The sequence below is a fragment of the Pan troglodytes genome, chromosome 1, assembly GCF_028858775.2.
Source record: "Pan troglodytes isolate AG18354 chromosome 1, NHGRI_mPanTro3-v2.0_pri, whole genome shotgun sequence".
Lineage (NCBI taxonomy): Eukaryota > Metazoa > Chordata > Mammalia > Primates > Hominidae > Pan > Pan troglodytes.
Window position 1 is genome coordinate 75,351,604 of NC_072398.2, and position 19,694 is coordinate 75,371,297.

Consider the following 19,694-nt stretch of genomic DNA (forward strand, 5'->3'; position numbering starts at 1 on the left):
CGGTGACTCACGCCTGTAATCCCAGCACTTTGGTAGGCTAAGGCAAGCAGATCACAGATCACTTGAGGTCAGGAATTTGAGACCAGCCTGGCCAACATGGTGAAACCCCATCTCTAATAAAAATACAAAAATTAGCTGGACATGGTGGCATGTACCCATAGTCCCAGCTACTTAGGAGGCTGAGGCAGGAGAATCACTTGAACCCAGGAGGCAGAAGTTGCAGTGAGCTGAGATTGAGCCCCGTTGCACTCCAGCGTGGGCAACAGAGCAAGTGAGACTCCATCTCAAAAAAAAAAAAAAAAAAAAAAAGATAGAATGGCATTTGCAGCAATCTGGATGGAGTTGGTTGGAGACCATTATTCTAAGTGATGTAACTCAGGAATGGAAAACCAAAAATCATATGTTCTCACTTATAAGTGGGAGCTAAGCTATGAGGATGCAAAGTCGTAAGAATGACACAATGGACTTTGGGGATTCAGGGGGAGGTGTGGGAGGTGGGTGAGAGATAAAAGACTACACATTGGGTACGGTGTACACTGCTCGGGTGGTGGATGCACCAAAATCTCAGAAATCATCAATGAAGAACTTATTCATATAATCAAACACCACCTGTTCTCCAAAAACTATTAGGGGGAAAAAAACTATGGTCCTGAGCTGACCACTTTACTGCAAAATAAATAAAAATATGATTTTTTAAAAAGTTGTAAAACAGACCATGTTTTGTCTTTGCTTAAAACCCTTTAATGGTTTTCTAGCACTCTTAGGATCAATCTCAAATTCTTTTTTTTTTTTTTTTGAGATAGGGTCTGGTCTGGCTCTCTCACCCAGGCTGGAGTGCAGTGGCACGATCTTGGCTCACTGCAACCTCTACCTCCTGGGCTCAAGCCATCCTCCCACCTCAGCCTCCTAAGTACTGGGACTAAGGGTGCACGCCACCATGCCCGACTAATCTTTGTATTTTTTGTAGAGACAGGGTTTCGCCATGTTGCCCAAGCTAGTGTTGAACTCCTGAGCTCATGCAATCTGCCCGCCTCAGCCTCCCAAAGTGCTGGGATCACAGGCATGTGCCACTGCACCAGGCCAATCTCAAATTCTTAACATAGTCTATCAACCTCAGTGTGATTTAGCCCTCTTCTTTCTGTGTAATCACTATGTAACATCCTCTACCCCCCTTGGTCTCTGGGTCTCACTGGGCTTTTTTCAGGTCTCCAAACTAGTGATGCTTTTTAATGTCTTGGGATTTTGCACAAGTTGTTCCAGCACCAAAGTTAAATTTCTCTGTAATACACTCTTAAATCATCCAGGACTGCTTCTTTGTAACACCCATTAACTGTAGTTAATTATTTATATAATTAAGCATTTAATGATTATCTTCCCTGCTAGATTATAAACTCCATGAATACAGAGACTCTAGATTTCTTGTTCACTATTGTACCCTATGCTCCCAAGCACAGTGGCTGAAACATAGTAGCTTTACAAATATTTGTTAAATAAATAAGGGGAAGATAGGTTTAATGAAAATTATTTTGATAACATCTAAACTCATCTTTTCAGATTATTAGTTTACCAAACAACCTATAATCTATAATTTATTCTGAATAATCCACATAATCAGGAAGGAAATATCTTATATAAATCATGATACCAGGTATCCTATCAGGCATAGATCCTCTTGTGAATTACTCTATTTTGGCTTATAAATAAACCTTTTAAAAAATTTTTTTTTTTAAATACTTTTATGAATACAGTTAGGGAGAATAAATCCCTAAATCTTAACTTGCTGGTAGAACACAAAATTGGCCTCTAAAATAAAAGCCAGGTTTAGGATTTATAATAACTTATTTATTTGCTATTATGAGTTAGAATCAGGAGGAAATACCCAGGCAAGTGTTATGTAGCAGAATGTGAACCCACATTGCTCTCCAACAAATGGGTGCATTGGAACACCAAGTGCAACTCACCTCTTGAAAGTTATGTTGGGTGAACTTGTCTGCTATCCTTAGCAACTCACGACATGAATGTGTGTCAGCAAAAGCCCGAATGCCCAGGCAGTTAGAAGGATCTAATTGTCTCTTTAAGAATTCACAGCAGGCTTCCTGTATTTCTGCCAGCTGGAGGAGGCAAGCAGCTGGCAGAAGAGTCTGAACATTGCCCTCTTCTACTGTTATCTGGGAGGTATACGCAAAGTCAATCAGTAATTCCATAGCCCTCTCATCAATGTCTCGGATCACTACTTCTGTCTGACGGCTCTCTGCCAATTCTCCTGTAAACATAGCTCGGAAGTAGGGACTACAGGCTGACAAAATGACTCGATGGGCATATATCTTCTTGGCGCCCACAACTAGCACCACATCACATAGCTCCCGGTGCTTTCTCAGAAGGTTAATCACTTCCAAGGTTTGTCGAGGGTGCTTGTCTGAGATATAGGGCATGCGGGCAGGTTGGGGAACCCCTTCTGGCAGTTTGTTGGGGTCTCCAAGGGTGCAGCGGCTTGTTACATCCATTCCAGTCTCTCCTGGTCGAATGTTGGTACACCTATAGGAATGATGGGGGAGAGAGAGAAGATGGCAGTATTATTATAAGCTCTTTTCTCCCCTTAAATGTAATTCAAGCGATAAGGAAACGTAATTAGCTTGGTGATTTTTTTTTAAAATTTTTTGTAGAGATGATGTCTCACTATGTTGCCCAGATTGGTCTCAAACTCTTGGGCTCAAGTGATCCTGTTGCCTCCACCTCCCAAAGTGCTGGGATTGTAGGCATAAGCCAACATGCCTGGTCTACATAAACCATTTAAATTGAGCTACTATAGCAATAAAACTTTTAGATCAGGTGGTTATGCTTATCCATTTTAAAAATTAAGCCCAAGTTAACACGCTTCAATTAATAGTTAAATTTCAAATTAAAGACAATATAAAAAGTTTGGACTGACGGCCTGGTGTGGTGGCTCATGTCTGTAATCCCTGGGAGACTGAGGTAAGCTTATCACTTGAGGCCAGGAGTTCGAAACCAGCCTGGTGAATGTGGCAAAACCCTGTCTCTACTAAAATTACAGAAAAATTAGCCGTGTGTGGTGGCACATGCCTGTAATCCCAGCTGCTTGGGTGGCTGAAGCATGAGAATCACTTGAACCCTGGAGGCAGAAGCTGCAGTAAGCCGAGATTGCATCACTGCACTCCAGTCTGGGTGACAGAGACTGTCTCAAAAAAAAAAAAAAAAAAGTCTGGATTGAAGTTTATCTTTATATAGAAATCTTTTCTTCAAAGTTTATTAAAATTAAAATAGTAAAGAAAATGGCAAGCTAAATGATGATTTAGCAGGACTCCAAAGAGCCTCCAGGTCAAGATTTTGTTAGATTAATTTGGGTCTAATTTCATATCTAGAGATATTAAATATGATAAGCTTCATTTAAAAGTACTACATATGTTGAATTGCTCCTGCCAAATTGGTCTGAATCACTGAGGTTTCGGTATGATTATAAATAAGTGAATAAGTTCATAAACAGACATTCTTCAATTTATAAATAAGTAGTATTTAAAAGTTGAATCTAAAAGTTTATTTGGAGGTTTGTATTTTTCTATGGTAAGAGTGCTGTAAATGGGGACTAGGTTTAGTTGTAAAATTCAGTGCCTCATAAGAAGCATTAAAAAATGACATAGAAAGTAACAGCATACATTTCATTTAGTTAAGCATGTTCAATTGTGTGTATGTACACACACAAATTTGTATAGATATGCATCACTGCTTCCCCTCGTAAACTGCAGGTTATATCAAAAAAGCTTAAATGCCACTGGCCTGGGTTTTGAAATCCCAAGACAAAAGGAACAATAGGTACAAGAAGGGAGAAGGAAAAGAATCTCTCTCTTTTTCAGATTATTCTACCATTTGTTGTTGCTGGGTTTTTTTACTTATTGATTTTTTTTAATTTTTGAGATGAGGGTCTCACTAAGTTGCCCACGCTGGTCTTGAACTCCTAGGCTCAAGCAGTCCTCCTGAGTAGCTGGGATTAAAGGCACATGCCATCACACTGGTTTTTTTTTTTTTTTTGAGACAGAGTCTGGCTCTGTCACGGAGGCTGGGGTGCAGTGGCGCAATCTTGGCTCACTGCAACTTCCGCCTCCTGGGTTCAAGTGATTCTCCCGCCTCAGCCTCCCAAGTAGCTGGGACTACAGGCGTGTGCCACCATGTCTGGCTAATTTTTCGTATTTTTAGTAGAGACGGGGTTTCACCGAGTTAGCCAGGATGGTCTTGATCTCCTGACCTCGTGATCCGCCTGCCTCAGCCTCCCAAAGTGCTGGGATTACAGGTATGAGCCACCATGCCCAGCCGTTATTGGTTTTTATTTTTATTATATTTTAAATTTTTTAAATGTTTTTTTAAATTATACTTTAAGTTTTAGGGTACATGTGCACAACGTGCAGGTTTGTTACATATGTATACATGTGCCATGTTGGTGTGCTGCACCCATTAACTCGTCATTTAACATTAGGTATATCTCCTAATGCTATCCCTCCCCCCTCCCCCAACACAGCAGGCCCTGGTGTGTGATGTTCCCCTTCCTGTATCCATGTATTCTCATTGTTCAATTCCCACCTATAAGTGAGAACATGTGGTGTTTGGTTTTTTGTCCTTGTGATAGTTTACCGAGAATGATGGTTTCCAGCTTCATCCATGTCCATACAAAGGACATGAACTCATCATTTTTTATGGCTGCATAGTATTCCATGGTGTATATGTGCCACATTTCCTTAATCCAGGCTATCACTGTTGGACATTTGGGTTGGTTCCAAGTCTTTGCTATTGTGAATAGTGCCACAATGAACATATGTGTGCATGTGTCTTTATAGCAGCATGATTTATAATCCTTTGGGTATATACCCAGTATTGGGATGGCTGGGTCAAATGGTATTTCTAGTTCTAGATCCCTGAGGAATTGCCACACTGACTTCCACAATGGTTGAACTAGTTTACAGTCCTACCAACAGTGTAAAAGTGTTTCTATTTCTCCACATCCTCTCCAGCACCTGTTGTTTCCTGACTTTTTAATGATCGCCATTCTAACTGGTGTGAGATGATATCTCACTGTGGTTTTGATTTGCATTTCTCTGATGGCCAGTGATGATGAGCATTTTTTCATGTGTTTTTTGGCTGCATAAATGTCTTCTTTTGAGAAGTGTCTGTTCATATCCTCCGCCCACTTTTTGATGGGGTTGTTTTTTTCTTGTAAATTTGTTTGAGTTCATTGTAGATTCTGGATATTAGCCCTTTGTCAGATGAGTAGATTGCAAAAATTTTCTCCCATTCTGTAGGTTGCCTGTTTACTCTGATGGTAGTTTCTTTTGCTGTGCAGAAGCTCTTTAGTTTAATTAGATCCCATTTGTCAATTCTGGCTTTTGTTGCCATTGCTGTTAGTGTTTTAGACATGAAGTCCTTGCCCATGCCTATGTCCTGAATGGTATTGCCTAGGTTTTCTTCTAGGGTTTTTATGGTTTTAGGTCAAATATTTAAGTCTTTAATCCATCTTGAATTAATTTTTGTATAAGGTGTAAGGAAGGGATCCAGTTTCAGGTTTCTACATACAGCTAGCCAGTTTTCCCAGCACCATTTATTAAATAGGGAATCCTTTCCCCATTGCTTGTTTTTGTCAGGTTTGTCAAAGATCAGATAGTTGTAGATATGTGGCATTATTTCTGAGGGCTCTGTTCTGTTCCATTGGTCTACATCTCTGTTTTGGTACCAGTACCATGCTGTTTTGGTTACTGTAGCCTTGTAGCATAGTTTGAAGTCAGGTAGCGTGATGCCTCCAGCTTTGTTCTTTTGGCTTAGGATTGACTTGGCAATGCGGGCTCTTTTTTGGTTCCATATGAACTTTAAAGTAGTTTTTTCCAATTCTGTGAAGAAAGTCATTGGTAGCTTGATGGGGATGGCATTGAATCTATAAATTACCTTGGGCAGTATGGCCATTTTCATGATATTGATTCTTCCTACCCATGAGCATGGAATGTTCTTCCATTTGTTTGTGTCCTCTTTTATTTCATTGAGCAGTGGTTTGTAGTTCTCCTTGAAGAGGTCCTTCACATCCCTTGTAAGTTGGATTCCTAGGTATTTTATTCTCTTTGAAGCAATTGTGAATGGGAGTTCACTCATGATTTGGCTCTCTGTTTGTCTGTTATTGGTGTATAAGAATCCTTGTGATTTTTGCACACTGATTTTGTATCCTGAGACTTTGCTGAAGTTGCTGATCAGCTTAAGGAGATTTGGGGCTGAGATGATAGGGTTTTCTAGACATACAATCATGTCATGTGCAAACAGGGACAATTTGACTTCCTCTTTTCCTAACTGAATATTCTTTATTTCCTTCTCCTGCCTGATTGTCCTGGCCAGAACTTCCAACACTATGTTGAATAGGAGTGGTGAGAGAGGGCATCCCTGTCTTGTGCCAGTTTTCAAAGGGAGTGCTTCCAGTTTTTGCCCATTCAGTATGATATTGGCTGTGGGTTTGTCATAGATCTTATTATTTTGAGATACGTCCCATCAATACCTAATTTATTGAGAGTTTTTAGCATGAAGGTTGTTGAATTTTGTCACAGGCCTTTTCTGCATCTATTGAGATAATCATGTGGTTTTTGTCTTTGGTTCTGTTTATGTAACTGATTATGTTTATTGATTTGTGTATGTTGAACCAGCCTTGCATCCCAGGCATGAAGCCCACTTGATCATGGTGGATAAGCTTCTTGATGTGCTGCTGGATTCGGTTTGCCAGTATTTTATTGAGAAGTTTTGCTTTGATGTTCATCAGGGATATTGGTCTAAAATTCTCTTTTTTGGTTGTGTCTCTGCCAGGCTTTGGTATCAGGATGATGCTGGCCTCGTAAAATGAGTTAGGGAGGATTCCTTCTTTTTCTATTGATTGGAATAGTTTCAGAAGGAATGGAACCAGCTCCTCCTTGTACCTCTGGTAGAATTCGGCTGTGAATCCATCTGGTCCTGGACTTTTTTTGGTTGGTAAGCTATTAATTATTGCCTCAATTTCAGAGCCTGTTATTGGTCTATTCAGAGATTCAACTTCTTCCTGGTTTAGTCTAGGGAGGGTGTATGTGTCCAGGAATTTATCCATTTCTAGATTTTCTAGTTTATTTGCACAGAGGTGTTTATAGTATTCTCTGATGGTAGTTTGTATTTCTGTGGAATCGGTGGTGATATCCCCTTTATCATTTTTTATTGCGTCTATTTGATTCTTCTCTTTTCTTCTTTATTAGTCTTGCTAGCGGTCTATCAATTTTGTTGATCCTTTCAAAAAACCAGCTCCTGGATTCATTGATTTTTTGAAGGGGTTTTTGCATCTCTATTTCCTTCAGTTCTGCTCTGATCTTAGTTATTTCTCGCCTTCTGCTAGCTTTTGAATGTGTTTGCTCTTGCTTCTCTAGTTCTTTTAATTGTGATGTTAGTCTTTCCTGCTTTCTCTTCTGGGCATTTAGTGCTATAAATTTCCCTCTACACACTGCTTTGAATGTGTCCCAGAGATTCTGGTATGTTGTGTCTTTGTTCTCGTTGGTTTCAAAGAACATCTTTATTTCTGCCTACATTTCGTTATGCTCAGTAGTCATTCAGGAGCAGGTTGTTCAGTTTCCATGTAGTTGAGCAGTTTTGAGTTGAGTTTCTTAATCCTGAGTTCTAGTTTGATTGCACTGTGGTCTGAGAGACAGTTTGTTATAATTTCTGTTCTTTTACATTTGCTGAGGAGAGCTTTACTTCCAACTATGTGGTCAGTTTTGGAATGGGTGTGGTGTGGTGCTGAAAAGAATGTACATTCTGTTGATTTGGGGTGGAGAGTTCTGTAGATGTCTATTAGGTCCACTTGGTGCAGAGCTGAGTTCAAGTCCTGGATATCCTTGTTAACTTTCTGTCTCGTTGATCTGTCTAATGTTGACAGTGGGGTGTTAAAGTCTCCCATTATTATTGTGTGGGAGTCTAAGTCTCTTTCTAGGTCTCTAAGGACTTGCTTTATGAATCTGGATGCTCCTGTATTGGGTGCATATATATTTAGGATAGTTAGCTCTTCTTGTTGAATTGATCCCTTTACCATTATGCAATGGCCTTGTCTCTTTTGATCTTTGTTGGTTTAAAGTCTGTTTTATCAGAGACTAGGATTGCAACCCCTGCCTTTGTTTTCCATTTGCTTGGTAGATCTTCCTCCATCCCTTTATTTTGAACCTATGTGTGTCTCTGCACGTGAGATGGGTTTCCTGAATACAGCACATTGATAGGTCTTGACTCTTTATCCAATTTGCCAGTCTGTGTCTTTTAATTGAAGCATGTAGTCCATTTATATTTAAGGTTAATATTGTTATGTGTAGGTTTGATCCTGTCATTATGATGTTAGCTGGTTATTTTGCTCGTTAGTTGATGCAGTTTCTTCCTAGCCTTGATGGTATTTACAATTTGGCATGTTTTTGCAGTGGCTGGTACCAGTTGTTCCTTTCCCTGTTTAGTGCCTCCTTCAGGAGCTCTTTTCGGGCAGGCCTGGTGGTGACAAAATCTCTCAGCATTTGCTTGTCTGTAAAGGATCTAATTTCTCCTTCACTTATGAAGCTTAGTTTGGCTGGATATGAAATTCTGGGTTGAAAATTCTTTTCTTTAAGAATGTTGAATATTGGCCCCCACTGTCTTCTGGCTTGTAGAGTTTCTGCCGAGAGATCAGCTGTTAGTCTGATGGGCTTCCCTTTGTGGGTTACCCGACCTTTCTCTCTGGCTGCCCTTAACATTTTTTCCTTCATTTCAACCTTGGTGAATCTGACAATTATGTGTCTTGGAGTTGCTCTTCTCGAGGAGTATCTTTGCGGCGTTCTCTGTATTTCCTGAATTTGAATGTTGGTCTGCCTTGCTCGATTGGGGAACTTCTCGTGGATAATATCCTGCAGAGTGTTTTCCAACTTGGTTCCATTCTCCCCGTCCCTTTCAGGTACACCAATCAGATGTAGATTTGGTCTTTTCACATACTCTGATATTTCTTGGAGGCTTTGCTCGTTTTTTTTTTTTTTTTATTCTTTTTCTCTAAACTTCTCTTCTTGCTTCATTTCATTCATTTGATCTTCCATCACTGATACCCTTTCTTCCAGTTGATTGAATCAGCTACTGAGGCTTCTGCATTTGTCATGTAGTTCTCGTGCGGTGGTTTTCAGCTCCATCAGGTCCTTTAAGGACTTCTCTGCGTGGTTATTGTAGTTAGCCATTCGTCTAATCTTTTTTCAAGGTTTTTAACTTCTTTGCCATGGGTTCGAACTTCCTCCTTTAGCTCAGAGAAGTTTGATAGTCTGAAGCCTTCTTCTCTCAACTCGTCAAAGTCATTCTCCGTCCAGCTTTGTTCCGTTGCTGGTGAGGAGCTGTGTTCCTTTGGAGGAGGAGAGGTGCTCTGATTTTTAGAATTTTCAGTTTTCTGCTCTGTTTTTTCCCCATCTTTGTGGTTTTATCTACCTTTGGTCTTTGATGATGGTGACGTACAGATGGGGTTTTGGTGTGGATGTCTTTTCTGTTTGTTAGTTTTCCTTCTAACACTCAGGACCCTCAGCTGCAGGTCTGTTGGAGTTTGCTGGAGGTCCACTCCAGATGCTGTTTGCCTGGGTATCAGCTGCGGAGGCTGCAGAACAGCAGATATTGGTGAACAACAAATGTTGCTGCCTGATCGTTCCTCTGGAAGTTTTGCCTCAGAGGAGTACCCGGCCGTTGGAGGTGTCAGTCTGCCCCTACTGGGGGGTGCCTCCCAGTTAAGCTACTTGGGGGTCAGGGACCCACTTGAGGAGGCAGTCTGTCCGTTTTCAGATCTCAAGCTGCGTGCTGGGAGAACCACTACTCTCTTCAAAGCTGTCAGACAGGGACATTTAAGTGTGCAGAGGTTTCTGCTGCCTTTTTTTTTTTTGGCTATGCCCTGCCCCCATAGGTGGAGTCTACTGAGGCAGGCAGGCCTCCTTGAACTGCAGTGGGCTCCACCATGTTCCAGCTTCCCAGCCACTTTATTTACCTACTCAAGCCTGGACAATGGTGGGTGCCCCTCCCCCAGCCTTGCTGCTGCTTTGCAGTGTGATCTCAGACTGCTGTGCTAGCAATGAGTGAGGCTCTGTGGGCGTAGGACCCTCCGAGCCATGCGCGGGATATAATCTCCTGGTGTGCCGTTTGCTAAGACTGCTGGAAAAGCGCAGTATTAAGGTAGCAGTGACCCGATTTTCCAGATGCCATCTGTCACCTCTTTCCTTGGCTAGGAAAGGGAATTCCCTGACCCCTTGCGCTTCCTGGGTGAGGCGATGCCTCACCCTGCTTTGGCTCACGCTCGGTGTGCTGCACCCACTGTCCTGCACCTACTGTCTGACAATCCCCAGTGAGATGAACCCAGTACCTCAGTTGGAAATGCAGAAATCATTCGTCTTCTGCATCGCTCATGCTGGGAGCTGTAGACTGGAGCTGTTCCTATTCGGCCATCTTGGCTCCCCATTTTTGGTTTTTAAACAGAGGCTTTAGAGAAGCATGATGGCTGGAGCTAGTATACATAAACTGTAGAAGTCTGTAAGTTGGGCATTTCCTGTACATTTAAGTAGGTGTTGTCTAAACTTGTGTTAAAGGACATATTCTTTAGAAGGTGCAATAATTATTTTCCTCTAAAATGGGTTCTGGACAAAAAGGTGGTGGGGTATCTGTAAATTGCTCAAATTTGATGAACACTGCCTTACAGGATCACAGTATATATGTATGTGTCTATAAATTTTACAAGTTGGTGTTCTTCACAAGTCCTTAAATATGAAAACAGCCCATTCTTGCTTGTGTGGAGATCTAGATATGGAATAGAATGGATCATTGGATCATCTAGCATAATGCCCTCCTTTTACAGATGAAGAAACTAGTTTGGTTACGTGACTTACTCAAAATCAAGAAGCTTTCAGTAGCAGAGCAGGCCTCTGGATGCTTTAGGGTAAACCACGCATCTCCTGAGGTACTGTGAATATTTAATAACTGTAATTCATGTGAATGCTGGGAGGCAAGGAGAGGGAAGAGTTTCTAGGATGATTTAGCAATTCAAAATGAGGTTTTGTCTTGTTTTTTCTTATGTATTATCCAAATTTCTGTACAACTATTTCTAAAAGCCCAAGAAACTCACCAAATACAGATTTTTTTTTTTTAGATTCAGTCATCATGAAAAACTTCACCAGTGAAATATCAAGAAGAAGAGTCAAATAATTTGGTAAAAGAAGCCTATAAAATGCATTTCATATTTAAGGGAATGAGCATAACGAAGTGAACTTATATCATCACTTTTCTAGCTGAAATTAACGGGGATGGTCTAAGAAATTTTCAGAATTACCTTTAAGTACTTATAAAATACCTAAAATACTTTTATTATCTTTAAAAAGTCATTCCAGATAATATATAAGATACAAATTTGTATCTTTTCTTTGCGACAGGGTCTTGCTCTGTCACCCAGGCTGGAATACAGCAGTTTGATCACGGCTTACTGCAGCCTCGACCTCCTAGGCTCAACTGATCCTCCCACCTCAGCCCCCTAAGTAGCTGGGACTACAGGTGTGAGTCACCATGCCTGGCTTGAAAATTTGTATCTTATATTCATATTTCATATGTAGAAATTCAGGTGCTAAATTACTAGGTAAAAGTCACAAATTACTGACAAATAATTAGAAATAAGATATTTGGATTTTTGTATGATCACATTATATAAACATGCAGAGAAAAGACAATCTATGCCTCTTAATTAAAATAATTATTCTTTTAACAAATATTTACTAATTGCTTTTAATGTACATAAAGCATTTTGCTATAGACTGTGGAAAATTCTAAGTAATATAAAGAAGCAATCTCTAGAGGAGGAGATACATGAATAACTAGTAAGAGGGCAACCAGGACAAAAGATGTGGTTCAAACATAAGAATTTTTGGAGGAGGCTGAGCCTAGTGGCTCATGCCTGTAATCCCAGTACTTTGGGAGGTTGAGGCGGGGGGATCCCTTAAGCCCAGGAGTTTGCCATGCCTAGGCAACATAGTGAGGCCCCATCTCTAAAAAAAAAAAAAAAAATCCCCAAAACATATATATCATGTATGTGTATGTGTATATATATATATAAAAGAATTTTTGGAGGTGATACATATGTTTAGAACCTTGATTGCGGTGATATCATGGGTATATACATATGCCCAAACTCATCAAAATGTATACATAAAATATGTACCTCAATTATACCTCAATAAAGCTTAAAAGTCATTCAGAAAGGCAAAATCTATGAAGTATATGTTTAACATCATTCAGAAAGATTCTGGATCTCACAGGTATAGCCTATCAGGTTACTACAAAGGTTGTTGTTGTAAAGTAGGAATATTACACTGGGTTTTCCCAGAGCTTAAGTGAAATATCTCACATCCATGCTCCAGATCGTTATATTTCTGTTTCTGATTCTAAACTCATTAAGCAGTCCTCTGATGGAAAATTCTTCCAAAAGTACCATGCTACTTAAAAGGGGGATGACTCAAGCATTCTGATCACTGAGTTTTAGGTCAGCCTCATGTGAGTCTCTCTCAGATACTAATTATCTACAACTACTGAGAGAGTCTAATATCTAGCCTGCAAAGGACAGCATCCCTATCAGTCTGCTACTTCCAAAGCTGTAGCACTGACGGGAACTACAGTATAATAAAACACTAAAGTGTAAAAGGAGTCTCCTGAGAAGGACAGAAAAATCTATAAGGACGTTCTAGGGAGAAGAAATTGCATGTGCATTGCAAAGATATAGCACAAAAATAAAAAACATGGTTCTTCTTTTCTCCAACAACAACCAATTTTTCCAAAACACTTATACATCTGGTAAAAACATCATTGTTTACGCTTGGCAATTTTAAAGACTAAAACATAAAGCTGAGCAGTTAAAGAATAATTTTTACCATCCACATAAACAATCAAGAATGCTTTTAACCACAGAGCTAAAATGGTGCCTTGTACACAGTAGATGCTGAAAGAATAAATCACATGATTAACAGTGGTACAATCAAGCTTCTTTTTTAAAAAAGTAACAATTAAAGACAGAAGACCAAAAATTCCTGGAATACTGACACTGCATGCTGAAAGTAAAGTGTTATTGTCACAACCTTAGTTACATACATAAAGATGCTACTGTTGAACTGAGATATAAACAATTTTTTATTTCACCTAAGTACAATGTGGGTAAACTAAGCTAATGTCTCCGTTTTTCTTTTAAACATACCATAGTGCCAGGCGCGGTGGCTCACACCTGTAATCCCAGCACTTTGGGAGGCAGAGGTGGCTGGATCACCTGAGGTCAGAAGTTTGAGACCAGCCTGGCCAACATGGTGAGGCTCCATCTCTACTAAAAATACAAAAATTAGCTGGATGTGGTGGTGCATGCCTGTAATCCCAGCTACTTGGGAGGCTGAGGCAGGAGAATTGCTTGAACCTGGGAGGCGGAGGTTGCAGTGAACCAAGATTGCGCCACTGCACTACTCCAGCCTGGGAAACAAAAGCGAAACTCCATGTCAAAAAAAAAAAAAAAAATTACCATAGCAAAAAAAAATAATGCTCTTATTACTGCATCAGTATAGTAGAATCTTTTTTTCTTTTTTTTAGAAATAAGGTATTGCTCTGTCACTGAGGATGAAGTGCAGTGGTATGATCACAGCTCACTGCAGCCTCAAACTCCTGGTTGAAGCGATCCTCTCACCTCAGCCTCCTGAGGAGGCTCTCAGGTGCATGCTACCACGCCTGGCTTAATTTTAATTTTTTTGTAGAGACAAAGACTCTCTATGTTTCCCAGGCTGGTCTAGAACTCCTGGCCTCAAGTGATCCTCCTGCCTCAGCCTCCCAAAGTGCTGGGATCACAAGTGTAGGCCACCGTGCCCCCAGCCATTGGTGTCCATCCATATAATTTTCACTTCAGGAAATATCATTCATCTTTTGCCTTTTTTCCTCAACCATTTAAGAATGTAAAAGCTAGCTGGGCATGGTGGCTCACAGCTGTAATCCCAGCACTTTGGCAGGTTGAGGCAGGAGGATCGTTTGAGCTCAGGAGTTTGAGACCAGCCTGGGCAACAAAATGAGATTCCATCTCTACGAAAAAATTTAAAAATTATCCAGGTGTGGTGACATGTGTGACAAATGCTTCTTGAAAAGCTTGCAGAACCATAAGCCTAGATAAACCTCTTTTCTTTATAAATTACCAAGTCTCAGGTACTTCTTTATTGCAATGCAAAATGGACTAATATGCTATCTAAATGAACATTTCACCTTTCCTACTTCAAAAATTTTGTTTTACTTTGAAAATTAACAACTTGACCTTAAAAAAGATTCAGTTGCACTGACCCTCATTTATAGTCCTAAATATACTTGAATAGAGACAGCTGGAGATTTGAGTATATAAACCCTCAAAACAGAAATAACATCTCAAAGTGCCACTTCTACTTAGTAGAAGGGGTCCCAATAGGCACTATATTCCACACCTGATTCCACACCAGAAAGCCAAGCTATTAACCTCTTTATTTGAAACTTGGTTGTGAATGTTTTAGTCCCAAGACATCTCATCACTGCTTATTGGATAAAATGAGCATAAGCCTTGGGTGCCTTGGTCCAGTGATCGAGACCAAGATGGAGCAGGAAGGGTAAATCCTCATGCAAGCATGCTAGTTTCCCTTTATATTAGGATAGCAAAAGCCTTCCTAGAATACCCCCAACAACTACTGCTGACATCTCATTGGTAGCACTGTGTCACACAGCCCTTCCCATATGCAGAGACAACTAAGAACTCAGAGTATTTAATTTTCTAGTGTCTATAGTAGACGGAAGAAAGGAAGAGATGTGCAAGCTAACCTACAGTGCATGCCACACTAGGGAATAGTCAAATCAAGCAAGTATATGTTTTACACTATTTTTAAGCATACACTTTAGACTGAGTAGAACAAATTGAAAATTTCAAAGATACGAGATTGGAAATTTTGTCTTCTGAAATTGAACTGAAGGAGTAGCTCAGCTATCCTTCAATGTAAGTAAAAAACTATCAATAAAAACTCTAGATACTGTTAAATAAGACCCAAAGCATGTAAAGCTTCTTACTCATTTTAGAGACTTTATGGGGCCTTCCTGCTAGGCCCCATCGTAAACACCCCTGGTACTCACTACAGTTCTGTCCTCAGCATTCTCCTTTTCTGTTCTACCATCACTTATGCCTACAGCTTGAAGAACCTTCTTAGTATTGATGACTCACATTTTTTTTTTAAATTTCTAGCCCAAATCTCTCTTCTGCCCCAGAGTCATATTCCAATCACATGCTGGATATCTCCACCTGGCTGTTTCCTAAACACAATAATCTTAAAGTATATGAAACAGAATCTATTCTTGGCTTACTGAAACCTGTTCCTCTTCCTGTATTTTTCTTTTTAATCTTATCATGGCAGCATCTGGTTTCCTAAGTTTGGAGTCATTTATAACACTACCTCTTCCTCACTCCATGTTCACCAAATCCTTTTGATTTTACTATTATACAAGCTCTCAATTCCATCCTCTTCTCTCAACCCTCACTGCCATAGATATACTTCAGGTTCTCATCATCTTTCATCTAAACTACCACAACTACTTTAAATTCATTTCCTTGCCATAATTTCTTCCCTCTTTCCAATCCATCCCCTATGTGCCTAGAAATCAGTTCAAAGAACAAACGATGTATATAATAATGTCCATTGGCTCTTAAATACCTAAAGGATAAAGTTTGAATTCTTTCCCACTGTTGTAGCCTCAATTTCCATGTTTTCTACTTCCCCTTCTTCCTCAAAATACCCTATACTCCACATATACTCACTGTTCCATGCATGTCAGACAATTCTGGGTCTTGGTACTCTCTCTTATCTTTTTTTTTTTGCACAAGCTGTTCCTTCCTTTTATGGTGTCCTTAATTAATTCCCTTCTTCAGAAGTAAATTCTTATTCTTCCTAGAAGATCCAGCTCAAATGTTACCATCTCTGTGATGCTTCCTCATCTCCACAGAGCAGTTCCCTCCTCTTAAGTTTACATCTCTATTAAAATTCTGTTAACATTGTTTGTTAATTAATTAATTAATTATATTTTAGAGATGAAGTCTCGCCCTGTCATCCGGGCTGGAGTGCAGTGGCACAGTCACAGCTCACTGCAGCCTTGAACACCTAGGCTCAAGTGATCTTCCTTCCTCCTCCATCTCCCAAAGTGCTGGGATTACAGGTATGAGTCACTGTACCACGCCAATACTGTATCATTATATCTGTTCTCATCACTTGATCTGTATCACACAATATACAGGAATAGAGTGGTATTATATAAAGGTTTGATATATGAATAAACCAATTTCTACAATCAAGCTCAGTTTTCTATTTATATATTTAAGGAAAGTTGGAAGAATTAATTACAAAATATTTGGTATCTCTTAATAAAATGAATGATTAAAAATTAATATCTTGGGAAACAAACATATTGTTGGTAAAGACTATGCATTTGTGTAACTCTAAGGAAAAAAATTTGTCAATGTCCACCAAAATTAAAAAATGTACATAATCTTTAGGCAATTCTAAATCTAAGAATTTATTCTTTTTTTTTTTGAGATGGATTCTTATGCTTTCATCAGGCTGGAGTGCAGTGGCACGATTTTGGCTCACTGCAACCTCCACCTGCTGGGTTCAAGTGATTCTCCTGCCTCAGCCTCCTGACTGGCACTGTAGCTGGGACTACAGGCACGCACCACCATGCCCAGCTAATTTTTGTATTTTTAGTAGAGAAGGGGTTTCATCATCTTGGCCAGGATGGTCTCGATCTCTTGACCTTGTGATCTGCCCGCCTCGGCCTCCCAAAGTGCTGGGATTACAGGTGTGAGCCACTGCGCCCAGCCAGAACTTATTCTATACTTACACATCTGGGCAAAAACCACCTACAAGGATATTCATTGCAGACAGAACTGGTTGTAACAGCAAAACAGTTGAAATAAATCTCTCTCAAATGGGACTGGTTAACTAAGGTGCATATAGACAATGGAATACTACATAACTATTAAAAGGAATAAGGTAAGTCTATATGCATTTGTTACAATTTACAAAATAATTTTTCAAGTGAATAAAGATACAGAAGAATGTGCATGATATGCTGACAGTGTCCTTTCAAATGCATTTTCTTATTTTTATTTATTTATTTAAGAGATGGGGTCTCTCTCTGTTACGCGGGCAGGAGTGCAGTGGCATGATCACCACAGCCTCGAACTCCTGGGCTCAAGCAATCCTCCTGCTTCAGCCTCCTAAGTAGCTGGGTAGCTGGGAATACAAGTGTGAACCACTATGCCCTACAACATTTGTGTCTTGCCTTTTTTTTTTTTTTTGAGACACTGTCTTGCTCTGTTGCCCAGGTTGGGGTTCAATGGTATGATCACGGCTTAACTGCAATCTCTGCCTCCCAGACTCAAGTGATCCTCTCACCTCAGCCTCCTGAGTAGCTAGAACTTCAGGCATCTGCCACAACACTTGGCTAAATTTTTCTTGTTTCCTTTTTGTAGAGATGGGGTTTTGTCATGTTGCCCAGGCTGGTCTTGAACTCTTGGGCTCAAGGGATCAGCCCACCTCAGCCTCCCAAAGTGCTGGGATTACAGGTGTGAGCCACTGTGCCTAGCCATCTTTTCTTTTTAAAAGCTACTAATGTTAGCCAGGTGTGGTGGCTCACACCTGTAATCCCAACACTTTGGGAGGCCTAGGCAGGTGGACTGCTTGAGCCCAGGAGTTTGAGACCAACCTGGGCAACATGGCAAAACCCTGTATCTACAAAATAGAAATTAAAAAAGTGAAAAGAGAAGACATCTTATATACATTTGTGTATGAACTACAATGCCTCTAAAAGAATGCATAAGAAACTGCTTACAGTGGTTGCCTTTGGGAACTGGGGTCAGCAATGGGAGAGTTAACTTTTCACTGAATATCCTATTGTATCTTTTAAATTTTGCATTGTGCTATGCAAATGATAGTACATAAATAAATGATGTAATGAAACTTTACTAATAAAATGCCAGTTGATTTCATAAAACTTTATAATCAAAAATTAGAATACCTTTAACAATAATTTTCAGTCTTCTTCATAGATTTTTTTTGTTTTTTGGAGGGGGAAAGTCTGCAGAAACTGTTCAGTCCTATTCAAACAATTATTCAGTAATCATTAGGTGCTAGTGATGCAAATATAGGAAGACATGAGACTAAAAGAGCTCACAATCTAGTAGACAGAATGAACATGTATTCAAATAGTCTCAATATAAAAAGTTACTTCTCAAAGCTTCTTTAATAGCAACTGAGTATAAACCCAGCATTACAGAGACTGCCTTCTGGGTTAAATCAGCAAAAATGACAGCCCAATAAGAAAAGGATAGGGAAGTGTGACCATGATTGAATGTAGGAAGCAGGTGAAAGTAAGACCAGAGACCAATGTGAGTAGGCTAGGCTCTGGCCAAGTGACAGTGATGAAGAAAGAGCCGTAGCTTAACGATTAACAGCACTAGAATTATCCAGCATGATTCTGAATAGCTGACAGTATTATGTAATAAAGCAAGAAAAAAGGAGCAGGTATGAGTGATTAAGCAAATATTTTATATAGACTACTGATAAACCAAAAACATTCCCACACTCTGCTATTCTTTTAAAAAATAATAAGCTCTTATTTTAGCAATTACATAAGATATGACATTTTATGGTAGCTGGAGATGAGACACAATGAGTGGGTTTTGCAATAATGTTAGAAGTAAAGTGATGAAGTATTTAATATTATGTTGTTAATTTTTTCATGTACATTGTGGTAAAATATTATTCCTACTACAGAGTAAAATATAAATAAGATAATGGTATTTTTCATCTTGATAACATCTTTTCATCTGGAGATCTTAAAGCATTTGCAAATGTTCATTAATCCCCAATATCCTGATCAGATACACTAAAGAAGTAAACTGGGGTACAGAGAAGGTGAACAGCTCAAGGTCAACTGATAAACCAATAACAGATTTGGATAAAGATATACATTCTGGTTCTTGCTCCAAGTTCTGAGTTATAAGTCATATTCCCATTATAAAATGTTTCTTCTCTTAAAAGAACTGCAGAAGTTGTTTATCTTTGATGTTAAATAACAAATGATTAAATAGAGTTCAATAAATAGAAAACAAATGTAAAAACCAAAGAAATAGAACTGGGATGATTTTGTATCATAAAGATTCTAGTCACATTTGTTAGAACAAAATGAGAAAAAACATTATTAAATTCTAGGGTTGGGAGGGCCTATTTATTGTCTATATTTTCCCAGACATTGTTCTATTTTTCTATGGACTAAGTTATTATGTCTAATACCTATTTTAGTCCTTATACAATCTTCCCTGCAATGCAGCTATTTTAATTAACAGAACAAATGTATGATTGAACATCAAGGAAATAACCAAAACCATAATTAGGCACGCAGTACAGTATATTATAAATAATTATGATTCTTACATGGGAACAGAATCCTCTACATTTTATAGGGAACTGAAGATTATAATAAATCCATATAGTATCATAATGAACTTAATGATTATTTACTGTAAAAAACATGAAAAAAGGAAAATTTAAGTGTTTAGCACTACATACAATCCACAGCACTTTTCAGAAACAACTTCTGTA

At 39.3% G+C, this 19,694-nt stretch overlaps 1 protein-coding gene across 4 annotated transcripts in view; it reads right to left on the reverse strand.

Moving 5' to 3' along the window:
- The window catches only part of KLHL20 (kelch like family member 20), a 70,599-nt gene that overhangs the window by 49,472 nt on the left and 1,433 nt on the right, over window positions 1-19,694 (reverse strand). For all 4 annotated transcript variants that reach the window (XM_514005.7, XM_009438479.5, XM_016932822.4 and 1 more), the window contains one exon: window positions 1,962-2,535. In XM_514005.7, the coding sequence (XP_514005.2) occupies window positions 1,962-2,535 (574 nt within the window). The remainder of the gene's footprint in view (window positions 1-1,961; window positions 2,536-19,694) is intronic.